Genomic DNA, 19217 nt, shown 5'->3' with positions numbered 1-19217 from the left:
GGGTGGGATGAGTCAGGAATTCTGGGAGGGGCTGTCAGGAGGCAGGAGTGTGGAGAGGGGTTGGGGAGGCAGGGAGCAGAGGGGTTGTATGGGTTGGGAGTTCTGGGGGTCCTGTCAGGGGGTGGGGAGTGTTTGGATAGGCGTGGAAGTCCTGGGGGTATGTCTGGGGGCGGGGGTGTGGATAATTGTCGGGGCAGTCAGGGGACAGGTAGGGGGTAGGGTCCTGGGGGGCAGTCAGGGGACAAGGAACAGGGAGGCTTAGGTAGGGGGTGGGATCCTGGGGGGCAGTTAGGGGCAGGGGTCCCAGGAGGGGGTAGTCAGGGGACAAGGAGCAGGGGGGTTGGGGGTTCTGAGGGGGGAAGTCGGGGACGGGAAGTAGGAGGGAGTGGATGGGGGCGGGTGGGGGCGGAACTAGGGCAGGGTGGGGCTCCCTGGGTGCACACCCTAATGAAATGGGCTGCGCACGCCTATGCCTGATAGTCTATGATTCTATGGGGAGGGCCGGAATTTCCTCTTCCCCTGCAGGGGCCGCTCCCGGGGCCAGTCAGACCCACCTCTGGGAACCTCCTCCTGGCTACAGGAAGCTCTGTGGCTGCACTGCCTTCAAAGCTGGGCTCCCAGCCAGCAGCCGTGGAGCTTCCTGCAGCCAGGAAAGTTCCTGGAGGTGATCTGACCCCCCGGGAGCAACCCTGGCAGGGGAAGAGGAAGTCCCATCCCTCCCCAGCCTGTCTGGAACTAGCAGCTGGAGCTCGGTGCATGGTAGAATCCCCCCTCCCCTACAATAGCCAGATTTCGTGGGGGAGATCAGATTTCATGGTCCATGAGGCATTTTTCATGACATGAATTTGGTAGGGCCCTAATTATGATGCAGCACTTAAATACTATAGTGCTACAGAAAACTCTCTAACAGTAAAATAGATGATCACTTCTCAGTCAGGCTCAACTATGACACTCATCATTTGGTCCCATTTCCCTCACTACTATTTGTCTTCTCTATTTAGACTGACTTCAGTAAAGGGAAGTGTCTTCCTGTACGACTGTACGGCACCTAACATAATGGAGCTCCTTCCTGACTGGGCCTGTAGATGCTACCACAATACAAAATATTTAATAACCACCGTAAGTGTTTGTCTGTCTTTTTGATACAAAAGTCTTTCACTGCTTAGACACCATGGTGATGGTGATGCAACAAAAGTCATAAACGCAAAGAGAAAAAAAATCACCTTGAAATCAGTCAAGATTAAATTAACACAAACTATCAAATTGTTTAATTCCATTCTAGATTTCCCCTGCCTTCTAACATTTGAAGTGTGCATCTCTAAGTTGTCCTTGTCAATGGCAGAAGTTGTCCTTGTAAATTAAACTGATATTTTCCTCAGGGATAAATCTGAACTTCTCAGTTCCTCTGGGTTTGAAAAGCAGCTCACTAAACTTTTGCTGCCCACTGGTGTTTCTGTTCTGTTGCTCTGCACAGGATGGGAAATACACCGACGATGCTGGCCCTGATCCTGCTTCCACTTGTCAATTAGAATATGGGGTGCTGTGGAAAAGCAGGACCACACCCACTGTACTCGGAAATCATTTGGAATCATTGATAGCTTCAAAATTTTTAGCATTTTTTTTCTAATTAACTGTTTGAAATAAAATATTGTAACAAATACCTAGTGATATTTAATACAATCCATGAAGATTTAGATATGGTACATGAGCTAATACATTTTTGTCTCTAGTTTCCAGGATTTAGATAAAGAAAGTGAAGAAGTAATTTTGAGGAGGCTGATAATAAGCAAATTGGACAATGTTAGCTACCACAGTGATAGGCACATTAGAAATGACTAAAATAGAGACAAGGGCTCTAATCCTTCAGTCACATTCATGTGGGTGGACCCCTGTGTCTGTGCAAAGTCCTCCACAGATCAAATTGCAGGATCAGGTTTATAGTGATAGATCAGATAGGTCCAGAAATGTTGAACTCTTAAAAAACACTCTCACAAGAGCTTTGGGGAAATCCAGATCCAGATATTGATCCAAACTCTGAAGGTCATATCCATTGCTAAAACAAACCAGATAATCCCTCCTTCTGTGGCAGCAATAGGGGTTTATGTGACAGCCAAAAAACAACAGTCGGGGGTGGGGTGTGGGGTGTGGGGTGGTGTATTTGAATAGTACAATAATAGAAGGAAAATAAACGTGTTATACTATGAATAGCAATTTTCCACAGCACATTACCTAGCTAATTTGAATAGTTTGGCAAGTTTTCAGAATGCTGTCATAGAAAACTACTTTACTTGCAGTACAATTTTCCTTTGTCATTATGTATTTTATTTTATTTTATGATTTTTGTTTAAAGAAAGCATAGGGCCACTGAAGAAACTTAGACTTCATTTAGATTTTGATTTAGGCCCAAATTTTCAAAAGTGACTGATGATTTTAGGGTACATTCATTTTGGAGGCCCCCAATCTGAGACACTCTAAAAGGACCAGATCATCAGAGGGCAAATGCTCAGCCCTTTATGCAAATCAAGGCCCTTTAAGCTGTTTCAAGCTGGGCACCCAAAAATTAAGGCATTGAAAATGATTAGTCATTTTTGGAAATGTAGGCCTCTGTAAAACCCGGCAGCTGTACAAAGCCAACAGAAATGTTCCTGTGATTTCTTTTACAATTCTAACGGAAACAATTGTTTTTAACCAGCTCTCCCTCTGCCATGGTGCCACAGCTGCAACCAGCAAGGTGCTTAAACTGGAGCCCCCTTGGTATAAATAAGAGGGGGCTGCTGGCCTGGCTTTCTTCATGAAGATGCCCTTCCCTTTAGAACTCACTCCCTGACTCCACATGATCCAAAACAGCTTGAATGCTCATCTTTTAACCCAGGCATCTGAAGAAGGGATACATGCTCTTTTGTTTATTAATTTAGAGTTATAAAACATAATGTTCTCCTTGAACTCTTCTTAACCCAAATACGGTAACACTGAGAAGCTGAAAGTGAAACTAACTTCAGTGATTTTAAAGGTCTGACCTGAAAAGTCAAAGGGCCTGATCCAAAGCCCACTGAAGTCAATGGGCTCATGATTTCAGTGGTGTTTGTCTCAGGCCCAAAGGGATAGATTTACGGCACCTATGTGCCTCTTTAGGTGCCTAAATACATGTGTAAATCTGGCCCAAAGAGCATAATTAGTAAGAAGTACTCTGGATTTTTTAAAAATATTTTAGCTATAAAGAATCTAAGGTTTTATTGGTAACACTAGTAAAGAAATGTGTTTGTTTACAACATTAATTTTTAAGTTGACAGTGTTGCCATAGCTGTCTGAAGGTTATTTCTAAAGATCATCTCTTTCCCAGTTATCTACAGAAATAACCTAGGAAATGTAACACTTCTGCACATCAGTGACCTTAGATATCAAGTGGTGTACTGTTACTGTTGGTGATTGTATTACATGAGGTTTTCGGTCACTATATTTGTTTTCTTTTTTTTAAAATGTAAAAATAATAAAGATTTTTTAAAATGATCCTTGTACCCTTAAACATTGAACAGCAATGACTCTGTTTTGGAAGACAGATGGTTTTACTTTACTACCAGGGAGAACATAAGACTGTTCACTTCATGCTTTGCTATGATGAAACCTCCTGCACTCATTGCCTGATTAATGAGACTTGGACACAACCGATCTTCTTTTAACAACAGTGGGTTTCAGATGTTTGTCTATTAACAAGAGCTGCAAATTCGACAAGTTTAAATCTTCCCTCAAAAGAGTGCTCCGGCGGTTTATAAATACCTGGTGAATGGAGCTTGGTGGCTGATACCGCTAATCTCTTAGGGGATGACACTGTGGGTTTATTTGCATCTTGATCTTTTTGTACTTCTTTCTTCAAACCTGCTTTAAAAAAGAAACCCAATCTTTACTTGATTTGCCATCACACAGAAGCATGCCTCTAAAAAGTGTAACAGCATGGCAAAACACAAATATTTTTTCAATATTACTTTGGGGCCAGATATTGAAAGCTTTGCATATGCCTTTGCATGCATGAAGATATCAGGATGCTGTGTGCCAACTGGGTATTTCAGTGAGCACATGGCCAGTTAGACACTTAACTGACCGTGCGCCTCTGCAAATATGGAACTCTGCACATGCAAATAGGGGTGAAATTCACCACACTAATGAGGGCCAGCACAAGGTCATGCACACTATGCAGATCCTCTGGCCTTCTGCACGCGGTGTACATCACTCATGCACACATACATCCTTAAAAAATCTGGCACCTGATGTCTATTCTGGTTTACAGCACCATGTTATTTGTGAGATGCTTTTACCTATTCTTACCAACAGGCATTTACTTTCTGAGTCCTGACAGGGTGAGCACACGGTTGTCTCACTCATCTAGCTGGGCACCTTGGTGCACAGTGGCGCTCTCTCCTGAAAGCTCAAGGCCATCTCTAAACTAAAGTTTCCCTTGTTATTGATCAGACTACTGGGAAAAAATTTCAAATACAAACACAGGTTTGAAATAAAGAGCCTCCGATCAGAGTATGAATTGGGCCCTGCTATGGAATGCACTGTTATGCCATGTGAACTGCACAAAATGAGCTCCAAAGCGGAGCTAAGAGCAAAGCCAGTATCATGATCAGTGGAACTGGAATCAGAGAGCTCATGTTCCCTGGAGGGACTGTTATTGAGGGGAACCAGTGGAACTGGGAACACGGGGCAGTTAGGATGGAAGCAACTCAGCCATAGGTACACAGAGCCCCCAGGGTTTAATAAAGTTTCACGTGTTCAATTTAAACTGCATTCAGCGTCACGCTTTGTGAGTGAAACATGGCGGCAGCATCTGAGCTGTGAGTTCTCTGCAGTGCAGCAGCTGGCAGCGTGAGCCATGGAACTGTGTCTGAAGGCGCCCGGAGCCCTGGATTTGGAAGACACAAACCTAGCCCAGGGATGGACCCAGTGGATGGAGGAGTTTGAGCGGTACACGGATCTGGCCATGCAGGAGGACACCAGCACAGAAGTAAAACTGTTACCTTACCTTACTGGGTACCAAGGCAGAAAAATCTGCAGCTCGCCACTGCCTCAAGCATCACAGAACTCCTTGGAGCCCTGGGGAATGAGTACTCCCCAAAGTAGAACAAAACCGTGGAGCGGCACAGGTTTTTCACTGGCGACCAATATAAAGTGGAGGGGATAGACCCCTATGCTGCAGCCTTACACACACTAGCTGCTACATGCAATTTTGGGGACTTGACAGACTCCTTGATTTGGGACAGGACAGTCTGTGGCGCTTGGGATCACCATGTGCAGTAGCAGCTGCTCCAGGAAGACAATCTCACATTAGGTGCTAAGCCATGGGGCATGCAATGGATGCCTTGAGAGAAAGGATGAAAGCATGAGGAGGCACAACATCCCCAGAAGTACAGGCAGTGAGATCTGCATGTACTATGGGAGACAACATGAGCAGGTAAAGGAGAAGTGCCCCGCACTAGGACAGCATTGCAAGGAATGTGGCAATTTGAACCACTTTAGTAGTTTGTGCATGAGCAGAGGAAAGTCCCAGAAAGATTCAGTCAGATCTGTACCAGAGGGGGATGGCATGTCAGATGTCAGCTTTATTCTCCTTGAGTCCAAGAGCATATCAGATTCAGGCTGTCATGACAGGAAAGCAACAAGAGACAATACCAACCTCCATGCATGCAACAATGTTAACAGGAAAACGCCCTATGCGATTTCAGCTGGATAGTAGGGCCTCCTGCAATGTGATTCCTCAGGGTGAATTGGCTCAAACACTCCTATTACATGAGCTGGTGCACTCAAATAACGTACAATGAGAGCATAATGCAGCGCACAGGAAATTATGATCTCCTAGTAACTAACCCCAAAAAACACAGACCACACCAACTGCAATTTGTGGTGGTGGATGGTAAGCACTACAGACTCCTCTTACAGCCATACAAGACATGGATCTGATATGGCTGCAGCATCAGAATTGTATAGCTGCAGTGCAAGAAGCAAAAGGGGAAGTCCACTATCCACAGCCCACAATTGACGACATCTTACCAGAACTTTCCAAAGCCAGAATTTTTATGGTCTGTGATGTGAGGGAATGGGTTTTGGTACATAAGCCTGGATTAAGAGTCCACCATGCTTATAACCTTTGCAACACCATTTGGTCGCTACAGATGGCTGCAAATGCTGCTGGGCATATGCCCAATACCAGAGGTGTACCAGAGAAGACTCGCCCAAAGATTGGCTGGGGTGAAAGTAATTGCAAATGATATCCTCATTACAGGTGAAGGGAGCAATGATACAGAAGCTGAACGAGACCATGACAGAAAACTACAAGGTTTTCTACAGCGATGTAGGGACAAGAACATAAAACTCAACCTAGAAAAAAAAGAACGCAACTGAAACAGTATCCAGTGACACACACTGGACATCTGCTCACAGCAGAGGGACTGAAAGCAGATCCCAATAAGATCAAGGCAGTCAGAGACATGCCAACTCCAGCAGACGTGAAAGGGATACAGTGCTTCATAGGAACGATAAATGTTATGTCCAAGTTCTGTCCACAATTGGCTGCAGCAACAGAACCCATATGTCAGCTCACAAGGCAGGATGTTGAGTAGGACTGGACAGGTCCCCAACAGCAAGCATTTGACACGTTGAAATAAATGAATACAGATGCCCCTGTCTTGTAATACTACCAGTCAGGAGAGCCACGGACACTCCTGTGTGGTACATCAGAGAAAAGGCTGGATGTAGTGCTTTTTCCGCAAACAGCCATGTCATAAATCTATCCATGGCAAAGCACCCCCTTCATGAGATACGGGGGAGCACACGTGTGCAGGTCCAGTTGCCCCCATCCCGGTGGACACTGCAGAGTGTATGAGTCTAGTGAGGTCACTGCTCAACCCTCTGGCTGAGACCTTCTCAGTGTTTTTTCCCCTCTCAGTTTCCCCCAGTCAGCAAACGAGGTTAAATAAAAGCATAAAGGAAAAGAAAGAAAACCTGTAGGCAGCTTCATCTTGAGGTTTGGTGGCCTGCAATGTGCAGGAGGTCAGACTAGATGATCACGATGGTCCCTTCTGAGCTTAAAGTCTATGAGGATATTGGCCTCTCTTACTTCAGACAGTGCTGGCGGTATCCCAGTCCATCCCAGAGTCCTCTGGGTCTCTAGTACACAGGGCCGGCTCCAGGCACCAGCCCACCAAGCTTGTGCTTGGGGCGGCACCTGAAGGGGAGCGGCACGGCGCTCCAGCCGCCGGGGAGAGTGGGGCCACGGCTGGGCTCGCCGCCCTCCCCCCAGCACTGTGGCTGCCCTCCCCCCCCCGCCCCCCCCCCCCCGGGCGCCGGGGGGTGTTTTGCCTGGGGCGGCAAAAAAGCCAGAGCCGGCCCTGCTAGTACAAATCTCAGTCTCTTTCCCCTTCTTAGCCCAGGGGATCTGTGTTCTCCTTTTGGCTGTCAGCCCTCTCCTTGGGAGCTGGGGAGCTCAACTGCCTGTTCCCTTCCCAGGCTTGTGCAGGGTTTGTTCCCTTCCCAGGCTGGTGCAGGGTTTGTTTAATTCATCACAAGCCGGTCGCATATGCCAATAGAGCCTTGTCAGAAACTGAACAGGGGTACACTTAAATGGAAAAAGAGCTTCTGGGTTTTTGGAGTGGAGTGATTCTATCAGTACACCTGTGGTCACTCAATAACAGTGCTGCAATAAGACCACAACCCCCTAGAGACAGTCATGGCAAAGCCTCTTCTTACGACTCCAAAGAGATTGCAGCACGTGTTGATGCATCTCCAGCACTACCAGTTAGAGAATAGATATTATCCAGGATGATTACTGGTGTTAGCTGACACCCTTAGCAGGACATATATACCCAGCATCAGCCAGTTGGGGGAAAGGGATAAGGATACAGTCCAGCATATTAATAGATTCAATCTCCCAGTTTCAACAGCAAAGCTGATGGAAATCAAAGAGGCTACGGCCATCCAACTAAGTCAGTCAAGCCAGTGATACCAGCAGAGAGGCCAGAAGGCAAAAGCCACTACAAGAAGGAGCTGAGTGTGCAGGATGGAATCATATTTAGAGGACAGAGAGCTGTTGTTCCTGACTCATTACATAAGGATGTCATGCAAAAAATACCTGCCTCACAGCTGGGCATTGGCAGGTTCTTAGATGGGCTCAAGTTAGTGTTTACTGGCCTGGAATGAATACACAATTCCACTCCTTGATAGAAGAGTATGACATCTGCCAGCCGTGTCATAGGCACCAGCAGAAAGAGACTCTTACCACATGAGCTGCCCACCCAACCATGGCAAAAGATGGGAACAGACTTATTTACCTAACATGAAAAAGCAGTACTTAATTATAGTGGGCTATTATTCAAAGGTTTTGGAGGTCCATGTTCTGCCTGATACAAGAAGCAAGTCAGTGACTGGCAAACTGAAGGCCCACTTTGTGAGTTACGGCATTCCAGACACTGTACTCACTGAAAACGGACCCCAGTTTGCCTCAGAAGAATTCATGGATTTTGCATGCAAATGGGAGTTTGACTACCACGCCTCCTCCACAGCATACTGCAAAGTATTGGTAAAGTGGAATCAGCTGTGAAAACAGCTAAGAGACGGTTAATCAAAGCTGTTTCTTCTGGTTCTGACCCCTTGTTAGCATTCTTGGACCACAGGAATATCCCATTCCAGGGGTGCCAAACCAGTCCAGCACAGGCACAGATGGGACAAAGGGACAGAGGATCAAAGCCCTGCTAACCAATGAAGAGACACCTGTTGCAGTCAGAAGGATGGTGATACCGCTAAGAGGAGATGGCCAACAATCAGAGAAAGTAGGCACTAGAGTATGACGGGTCAGCCAAGGACCTACTGGCCCTTGAGCCAGGCACTCCTGTGAGGATCCAGTCATTAGAGAGACACCAGAAGGAGTGAACTAAAGGAGTTGTGAGGGGCACAGTGACACCCAGATCATACAAAAGGGGGACAAGTGATCCAAAGGAACAAGAGGCACTTGTGAGTCAAGCAGACACAACACCCAGAGAGAGCCTGTGGAGATACTGAGATCGTCACAGAATAGACACACAGAGACCCAGCGAGTGGCCAGCCCCACATGGAGGGAGGAGATGCCAGAGACAGTTTGGTAGACTCGGAGACAGGTGACAGGGAGATAGGGATAGGTCTATCCCAGTGTGGTTGCCTGTTGAGGAGACCAAACTATCTCAAAGACTGTAATCAGCTGAGTCTGTGGTAAAGATGAGACTCCAACATGACTACCTGCCTGCAACTTCTGGCTGAAGATACACAGGGGCAGGAGTCTGGGTGTGTATTTCGTTTTTATGTTTATATTAAAATTTTTGTAAAATAGGAAAGATGTATCCTGATCAGTGGAGCTGGAGGGCCAATGTTCCCTGGAGGGACTGTTACTGAGGCGACAGCAGTGGAAGAGAGAAGGCAGGGAGTTAGGCTGGAAGTAACTCAGCCACATGGACCGAGCAGTGCATGGGATCTAATACAGTTTCACGTGTTCGATTTAAACTACATTCAGATTCACACTTTGTGACGAAACAGAGCTGAGCCTATGAGGCAGGCTCCTCTGTGCCCAGCATAGCTCCTCAGCGAATTTGAAGATCTACAGGTCTGCCAGGGAATGGGAAGAGTGGTGGAAGGAGGAAGAGGCTTCCCTCAGACTAGCTGATGCCATGATAGCAAGTGTAAATTAATGCCAACCAAATCAGTGCAAGACGTGATCTGGCAGCTCCAGGTGCCAAAGGGTCCATGCCATTATCTTTGCTGCCCACGAGGCTGAGCCAGCATATGGTTCTAGTGCACTGGCAGCCCAGCATGTGCCCACTCACCAACCCAACGCTGGCTCTGCGGGTTCCACGCCTCCCCGTGCAGCCACTCACCCTGCCCCTCCACTGACAGTGATGCGTTGGGAATTTCATTGGCTAGGAAGCCATGGAAACTCTGTATTAGCTTTCCCCCTTCCGTTAATTTTTAAGGAGGAGGAAGTAACATGGCCTTTATTATTTCCTCCTCCAACCTGCAGTTTTTCAACAGCTGGTTCTTAAAAGCTCTTCAGTCCTCAAGGCTTCCCAGTCAGAGAGGGTAGATCTTGTATCCAGGAACTGCTTTCCCTCTTGGAAGCTTATGTGACCACCGAAGCCTAGAGTTATCGCCTCTACCCACCATGATTGTTTCATTCACAAAGCATAAAGCCGAATGCATCTTAAGTTGAATCAGTAAAATGATATTAACCCCTGTGCGGTGCCCTGTCCATATGGCTGAGTTGCTTCCAGCCTAATGCCCTGTGTTTCCTTTTCTGCTGGTGTCCCCTCAATAATAGTCCCTCCATGGAAGATGGGCCGTCCATCTCCAGTTCCACCGATCAACATACAGTACAATGAAAAATCACCCTGAGAACAGTACTGTGCAGACATTGCTCTCCCGCTTTCCCTGCCATGTGACAGTCATAGACACACAATATTCTACTCAGTCAATGATAAAAAGCTCTTTACGTGCGTAAGTTATGAAGAACGAGAAAACAAAAGCTAAAAGCCAACCATTCAAATACATTTCCCATTTGTTTGCCTTTTTTATTTTTAGTACTTGCAGTTTTTTTAAATTGTAGTTCTCAGACTGTATAACAGCTATTGGAAATACAATGCAAACAAAGGGAACACAAAAATGGTTTCTGATAGAGGATAAAAAATGTTCACATTATGAACTTCCACATCGTTGATGTGTACATTCATATGTCTGCTAGAGAAATGACAAATAGAACAATTACATTGCGCTGTGTACCCTGCAGGATATCTGAAGCAGAAAACAAAGCCACTGTTGGTACAATTTAAAAACATTTTGTAATTATCAGTTTCAGTGACTAGTCCCACATCTGAGACCCTATTCCATTTTGCTTCATGCAAGTCTGTGTGCTGCACACGGGGAGAGGACAGTAGAGTTTGGTAATCTTATATTAGGATTAAAATCCTGCAGGTAAATTCTTGTTGGATTAACAGAGTTTTCATAATATTCAAAGCTGTAGTTAGAGTTACAAGTTGGGTCCCATGATATGCCCTGTTTTTTGACACACCACCTTCCCTTCACCACATCTTAAGAGCTGCATGAAATGAGCTACACACAAGAGGACATTTGCAGTGCACAAGCAGTTTATTAGTCCTACAAAACCAGGAACTATGCTGCATATCCTTTAGTGCCATTCTGGCACTTTGTAAATTAACCATTTACATACAGACAGACATCTCTCTTTTATAGAGCACTCCTGTCACAGCAAACACAGAGACTGAGCTAAATTCTGCTCTTAGTTATACCAGTGTAACTTTGTAGTTAAGCCAGTGAAATTATTCCAGATTAACAGTATTGTAACTCAGGGCTGGTCTACACTGGGGGAGGGGGGGGGAAATCGATCTAAGATACGCAACTTCAGCTACGAGAATAGCTTCGGCTCCCCCATCGACTCCGCTTCTGCCTCTCGCTCTGGTGGAGTTCCAGAGTCAACGGGGAGCGCATTCGGGGATCGATTACTACCTGCCGATCCGGCGGGTAGTGAAGACGTACCCTCAGAATAGAACGGTTGCCCTATGTGACAGATTTGGAGCTACTCTGTAATAATTTATGAATATTGTATGTTGGACTTGTTATTGGATTGTTTTCTGTATGACTATATTGGTTTAATACAACAAGAGTCTGTCTGGAAAAATAGGAAGGAAAAATATCTCAAGATAACTACTCCTTAGCAAACACTTAAGCTTTGTTAAGGGACAATGTCAGAACGTTTAGTTTTTTGTCAGAACTTTTTGCCTCCACCTCCAGCAAACCTGCAAAACTGATTTTGATCAGAACAAGAAAAGGTCCTCAGACACAAAACACCACCATTCTGGCAATGTTAAAAGGGACCCTTTTAAGAGAGAAGTGGGAGGTTGTTTGGGGGAACTGGACTGAAACATGGGACCCCCTGGATGTGTCTGAAGAAGTTAGGCCTGCCTCGGTTACCATCAGGGTTGGTAAGCCTTTAAGTAAGATCGACATGTGTGTACAGTTTGTTGTCTTAAAATCCCTTTTTTCTCTAATGGCTTGTTCCTTTTGTTAAAACAAACAATACCTTTGATCTAAGAAAGCTGTCTGATCACTGCATACCGCTGCTCACACATTCCCAAAAGGAAGAACCGCACGTGACCAAACTCAGTCAGACTTGCTGGGTAAGAAAGGTTGACATACATGATACCGGAGTCCAAGGCCCAATCTAAGAGTGGGAGAACTGCAAAATTCCACCTCAGGTCAGGAAAAGGCATGAGGGCTGCTGCACGAGGGGGTGCCCTTAGAGAGACCAGAAAAAAGACGGGGCACAATTAGCCCCAAACCAGGACACTCAGGATAATATATTCTTTTGCTTGTTTCCAAAGGAAGGCAGGGGGAAGAATACTTTTGGACTGAGGTTCTTGTTAGAATTTTTTTCACAGAGTTTGAAGGACATGGTGAATCTCTTTTAGAGTTATAGGTAAGTAAAAGTCTCACATGTTAATAGATTTTTTGTTTTCACCTGATACCCATGGATGCGACTCATAGTCAAAGGGCTTGTCTTCACATCGCTCAAAGTTGTGAAAAATCCACACCCTGGAGCAACGTAGTTACGTCGATCTAACCCTTGATATAGACAACACTGGGTCGATGGAAGAGTTCTTCCATCAACCTAGCTACTGCCTCTCGTGGAGATGAATTAACTACAGCGACAGGAGAACCCCTCCTGTTGATGTTGTGAGTATCTACACTGAAGCACTACAGCAACGTAACTGCAGCCTTTCTAGTGAAGACATAGCCTAACACAAACTGAAACAGCTGGTAGGATGGCACACAAAGAGAAGAACTAACATCCTCTTAGAGTCGCACCATTCTGAGAAGTTCAGATAAGTTCTAATCACCTCAACATTCAGCACTGGAAGGTAAAGGCCTATCAGTGAATCTCCATGCGACCCCAGTCCTGGGAATGAGGACAGTCCCCCTCGCACTACGACTTCAGAACATTTCTAATATATTCTGGGACATTTGTAAACTGGAAATATTGAGGCCAAGAGTCACATTTGTGATTAACACATTTCACAATGAAATGCCTGAGGAAATAAATTTTCTGGATTTGGCATCTGCTATACAGTACTTCACAACTGAGCAGGACATAAAAACAGGTTTATATTGCCATTTCATTACTAATGACTGAGTGAAAGCTACCTGTGATGGGAGCTGTGAGACAAAACAGAGAGCTCATTTTACAAGCTATGATTTATGTAGTTACAGATTCAAGAATTATTTTTTCATGGCAGTGAGGCCTTGGGTTTTCTGTGGTTTACCAATAAAAATGTGATGCACAAGTGTGCCATCTGCCAGGACACTCAGAAAACAAGTCTCAGGAAAATACAGATAAAAGGAAATGCTTTCACTGGAGATGAGGGACATACAAAACTATTTTGTTTTTCAAGAAGACTTGAACAAGGAGCTCATGGGGAATTAGTACAGGCTCTGACCCCCAAACACGGGGCAGGCAGCAAAAATCCAAAACATTAAATCTCAGTTTAAATAAAGGAAGCAACAAGGAAAGAAAGGTATCAAACACCAACACAACTCCTCACTAGTACAACACATTTTTTTTTAATGTAGTATTCTTTATGGTAAGGGCATATATTACTTCTGATAGCAATGAGAGTTATACCCCGGAACCGATGGCAATACAGGTCACAAAACATCAAAGAACATTTTGCAGCAAGGGCTAGCGTAGTAGAGAGATGATTCTTTATGGAGGGGTGGACAGCAGCTCTGAAGCAGGCTGCAAGGGAAAAACAACATACTGTACTGTGCAAAGCTGGAGCACAGCAAGAGCAATGAAGGCTGAAATCTACAACTAGCAAAGCTACAGATTGCTATTTAGTCATTTATTTTATATTGCAGTGAGAGAAGAACAGAAGAATGAATAACAAAGCAGGGAAATAGGAGTGGGTTGACATCCTTCAGCCTACATGAATGGGAAGGTTTGTAACGTTACATTTGAAAAGCAACTCAGTGACTCAAGGAGAGGTGAAGAGGAAATTCTAAGCAGATGGAGCAGCACAGCGGCAGAATGACTCCCAACTGGGAAGACGAGGAAAGAGGGGACAGAGATTGGTGGAGCAGAGCGAGTGGGTGAGGAGCAGGTGGATACAAGGTCAGAGGAGTAGAATGGAGCAAGTCCTTGGAGAATTTTAAAAGCCAGGAGGGCAATTTCTAATTAGATTTGAGGTTAGCTAAGGAGCTGATGATGATGATAGGGGTTGATGACTGTGGTCTTGCTTTCTGGAGGGAGAGTAGTCTAGCTGTAGCACTGTGAACCTCCTGATGTTTAGAGGGAAGGGATTTAGGAAGACCATGAAAGGCAAAAGAAAGTAGCATAATCCCCAAAAGCAAACACTGGCCTTCTCACCAAGCCCATCATCCGCAGGCAAATTCTTGAGAAAAGAGTTGTCCCTGGCCCTATATCCTAAAAGTCAAAAATGTAGCTTCTCTCTGACCAGCTGGGAGATCAGATTTATGAATCAAGGGCCTTTTCAATGAGAACATCTCACCATTAGCCCCCAGACATTAGGATGTGTTGGATTCTGTGCGGCAGCTGACCTTAACTGACAGATCTTGTGGAGAGAACAGGAGTACTTGTGGCACCTTAGAGACTAAGAAATTTATTAGAGCATAAGCTTTCGTGGGCTACAACCCACTTCTTCGGATGCATATAGAGTGAAACATATATTGAGGAGAGTTGGTAAGACAACTCAGAGTTGGTAAGACAACTCCCACCTGTTCATGCTCTCTGTATGTGTGTATATATATCTCCTCAATATATGTTTCACTCTATATGCATCCGAAGAAGTGGGTTGTAGCCCACGAAAGCTTATGCTCTAATAAATTTGTTAGTCTCTAAGGTGCCACAAGTACTCCTGTTCTTTTTGCGGATACAGACTAACACGGCTGCTACTCTGAAACTTGTGGAGAGAGGTGGTCTCTGAGGCAGCCAGGAACCAAGCCATGTGCTATTCATTGTTGTATCTCTGTATCACCTTTCCAAAAGCTTCGGCTTAAGTACTGTAGCTCTTTTTAAGCCTGTATTTGCATGTGGAAATGGGCACTTCTGTTTGCAATATGGGTAACTGCACGCTGTCAGTGGGTGCAAAGATGGGTTCAGTTTGTGCAATTTAGGTGCTAACTTTTGAACATTTGTTCATGTGTGTGTATTTAAAAATATTTAAATTTCCAAATCAGAACTATGTCATTTGCTTCAAACTGTACTCAAGATGCAAAGATAAAGGTATAAAAATCAAATGTAGCAATTAAAAATGGGAGCTCTTATATTATCAAAACACTACAGAAGTGCTGAGTCATTCATCAGGAATTTGGCGATGGGCAAACCCCCAAAATGTGTTTGTCTTTTCCCAAACTGTATGGACTCTAATAATAGAAATTAGAAATAAAAAACATCTATTATATTATTCAGGCCATTTTCCTGAGGCCGGTGCAGCATTGATCCCTCCTGTGTATTTGCCAATCTAGTCTTTAAAAGCCCACATAATACAGTCTTTAACATTGGTTCAGTTTGCATTTACCCTTCAGACTGAAAACATACTGTTCATTCCTAAACAAACCCTAACCCTATATATCATTAACAATGCAGTGTAACTACTTGCTGTGAGTTTGGACTGCAGTTGTTCTCAGGCACATTATATACGTTAATAACGCATTTTGCAAGTTTAAAAAATATAAAAGCCAAGGAAATGTTTTCCAGTTGTAAACTGATAGACAACCACACCAAGCTTCTTCTACTCCTCTCCCTTCGTGATAATCATGACTAGTCATGTCCATGGTGAGTAATGAGACTTCCATGCACACATTGTTTGAGACAAAATGAGCAAAGTTAGAAGTATGATGGATTCTGTGGAATAATAACAATCCAATTCTCTCTAGAGACTCCATACATCCTGTGATCTATGAGACACTGAAAGGATGTGAATAAATAAGTAGATGTAGAAGAAAGGCTACGTTTGTCGAACGAGAAACAGCTAATGCTTGTAGTTTTTCCCTTTGTGTTTTTTTCAAGTTTGAAGTCACCTGGTAAGAGATAAGAGGACAAAGACTATTTCCTTGGCACATATGAAGGTGATTATTTTCTGACATTCTTTAAATGGAGACAGTTTTTCATAAGTTAGCTGGTGTAAAACAAAAATAAAAAGACAAAAATATACTAAACGATCACTCCAAAAATCAAAGTCAGGCATGCAGGAAAATTTATTAAAAAGTTCCTTGAAATAAGTGCAGCATTTCAGGGTAACTTTATTAACACATCAGAATTCAATTGCAGAGATAATATAAAAACTTGATCTCTTCCTTATATTGTGGATTTCATGGACTCATGTAACCCTCTTATACATAATTCTCCCCATTTTGAGGGGTGAGCTTCTGGGCCAAATTCTTGGGGGAAGGTTGAGGCTCAGTGTCTTATTGATACATTAAACAGTCATAAGTAACCAGGACCAGATGGTATTCATCCAAGATTTCTGAAGGAACTCAAATATGAAATTGCAGAACTACTAAAGGCAGTATGTAATCTATAATTTAAATCAGCTTCTGTACCCAGATGACTGGAGGATAGCTAATGCGATGCCAATTTTTTAAAAAGGCTCCAGAGGTGATCCTGGCAATTCGAGGCCAGTAAGCCTAACTTCAGTACCAGAACAGTATAGAACAGAATTAATAGACACATAGATGAACACGATTTGTAGGGGAAGAGTCAACATGGCTTTTGTAAAGGGAAATCATACCTCACCAATCTATTAGAAGTCTTTTAGGGAGGTCTACCAACATGTGGACAAGGGTGATCCATTGGACATAGTGTATGTAGACTTTCAGAAAGCCTTTAACAAGGCCCCCTCACAAAAGGCTCTTAAGCAAAGTAAGCAGTCATGGGATAAAACGGAAGGTCCTCCATGGATCAGTAACTGGTTAAAAGATAGGAAACAAAGGGTAGGAATAAATGGTCAGTTTTCAGAATAGAGAGTAATAGTGGTGTCCCCCAGGGATCTGTACTGGGACCAGTGCTGTTCAACATATTTATAAGTGATTTGGAAAAAGGGGGTGGCAAAACAGTGAGGTGGCAAAATTTGCAGATGATACAAAACTACTTAAGAAGTTAAGTCCAAAGCAGACTGTGAAGAGTTACAAAGGGATCTCACTAAACTGGGTGACTGGGCAACAAAATAGCAGCTGAAATTCAATGTTGATAAATGCAAAGTAACGAACACTGGAAAACATAATCCCAACTACACATATAAAATGATGGGGTCTAAATTAGCTGTTACCACTCAAGAAAGATATTGCAGTCATTGTGGATAGTTCTCTGAAAACATACGCTCAATGTGCAGTGGCAGTCAAAAAAGAGAATGTTAGGAATATTAGGAAACAGGGAGATAATAAGGCAGAAAATATCATAATGTCACTATATAAGTCCATGGTACACCACAACTTGAATACTTTGTGCAGATCTAGTTGCCCCATCTCAAAAAAGATATATTAGAATTGGAAAAGGTACAGAAAAGGGCAACAAAAATGATTAGGGGTATGGAATAGCTTCTGTATGAGGAGAGATTAAGAAGACTGGGACTTTTCATCTTAGAAAAGCGATGACTAAGAAGGGGTATAATAGAGGTCTATAAAATGTTGACTGGTGTCGAGAAAGTGCATAAGGAAGTGTTATTTACTCCTTCATGTAACAAAAGAACTAGGAGTCACCCAATGAAATTAATAGGCAGCAGGTTTAAAAACAAATACAAGGAAGTACTTCTTCACACAACACACAGTCAACTTGTGGAAATCGTTGCTAGGGGATGTTTTGATGGCCAAAACTATAATAGGGTTAAAAAAAGAACTAGGTAAGTTCATGGAGGATAAGTCCATCAATGGCTATTAGCCAGAATGGTCGGGGATGCAATCCCATGCTCTCAGTGTCCCTAGCCTCTGTTTGCCAGAAGCTGGGAATGGGTGACCGGGGATGGATCGCTAAGTGACTGCCTGTTCTGTTCTTTCTCTCTGAAGCACCTGGCATTGTCCACTGTCAGAAGACAGGCTACTGGGCTAGATAGACCATTGGTCTGACCCAGTATGGCCATTATTATGAGTATTTAAAGTTTTGAACTGACTTCAGGTTTTACCTGCTACTTTCTTACTATTCATCTATCTACAATTTTATGTCGAAGTATCTGAGCACGATGTAAAGAGAACATTGTCACAATTAACCAGTGGACTAGTTTCCGCCCTATATCTCCAGACACACGGAAGTTTTTATTTCTTTTCTCCCACTGCCCTCCCCATCCTCTTCTTTGTTGCTGGCTTTATTCTGGCTGTGAAGAACCTAATTCAAAGAAGTGCAATTTGGACTTTACTGTGATGTGGTGAGATCTGTGAGCATACTGGGCTCCTATCTATCACACTGATTACACTTTACATTCTACACTGCTTATTTACAATTTACCAATACCTGTGGAAGTGTGGAGATGCTGTTTACATTGTATTTGCAACAGAAACATCTTTCTTTGGTTAATTCAGTTTTCTGAGCAATGCTTGTTGTCATTACTTCACTAAGGCAAGCAGAGAAAACCCAACTACTTGTGAATTTCTCATTGATGCTGTCATTTACACTCAGACTATGCACAGTCTTAGAGAGGGACAGCAGTAAGTTGTCCATGAGGTGAATACAAAGTAAAAAGAATAACCAGACAGAAATACTTATTCCATCAAAAAGTATGTGCATACAACAGAAAATCCTTCCACTCCCTAAAGATTTAAAATGTATTTTTTCTTTTTATGTTCAAATGTATAACGATCCTTCACCTCCTCACGTGTGTAATTCCAGCTGGCTGCTGTGGGAGTCTCACACTCAAAGGCTATGGTTTGTCTACACTACAGACTTATATCAGTATAACTATGTTGCTCAGGGGTGTAAAACTAAAACAAAAACAAAAAAAGGGGGGGGGAATAGCTCAGTGGTTTGAGCATTGGCCTGCTAAACCCAGGGTTGTGAATTCAATCCTTGAGGGGGGCCATTTAGGGATCTGGGGCAAAAATCTGTCTGGGGATTGGTCCTGCTTTAAGCAGGGGGTTGGACTAGATGACCTCCTGAGGTCCCTTCCAACTCTGATATTCTATAC

At 43.8% G+C, this 19217-nt stretch overlaps 1 protein-coding gene across 1 annotated transcript in view; it reads right to left on the bottom strand.

Annotated features, from left to right (window-relative positions):
- The window catches only part of LOC112124026 (microtubule-associated tumor suppressor candidate 2), a 304990-nt gene that overhangs the window by 111296 nt on the left and 174477 nt on the right, over positions 1 to 19217 (bottom strand). Inside the window, exon 5 of the mRNA XM_026653527.1 lies at positions 3775 to 3873. Coding sequence (XP_026509312.1) covers positions 3775 to 3873 — 99 coding nt within the window. The remainder of the gene's footprint in view (positions 1 to 3774; positions 3874 to 19217) is intronic.

Source organism: Terrapene carolina, unplaced genomic scaffold (genome assembly GCF_002925995.2).
Source record: "Terrapene carolina triunguis isolate 2854851 unplaced genomic scaffold, T_m_triunguis-2.0 Scaffold139, whole genome shotgun sequence".
NCBI classification, from domain to species: Eukaryota; Metazoa; Chordata; order Testudines; family Emydidae; genus Terrapene; species Terrapene triunguis.
Note: the sequence above shows the minus strand (reverse complement) of the source record. Positions and strands in the feature narration are given on the sequence as shown.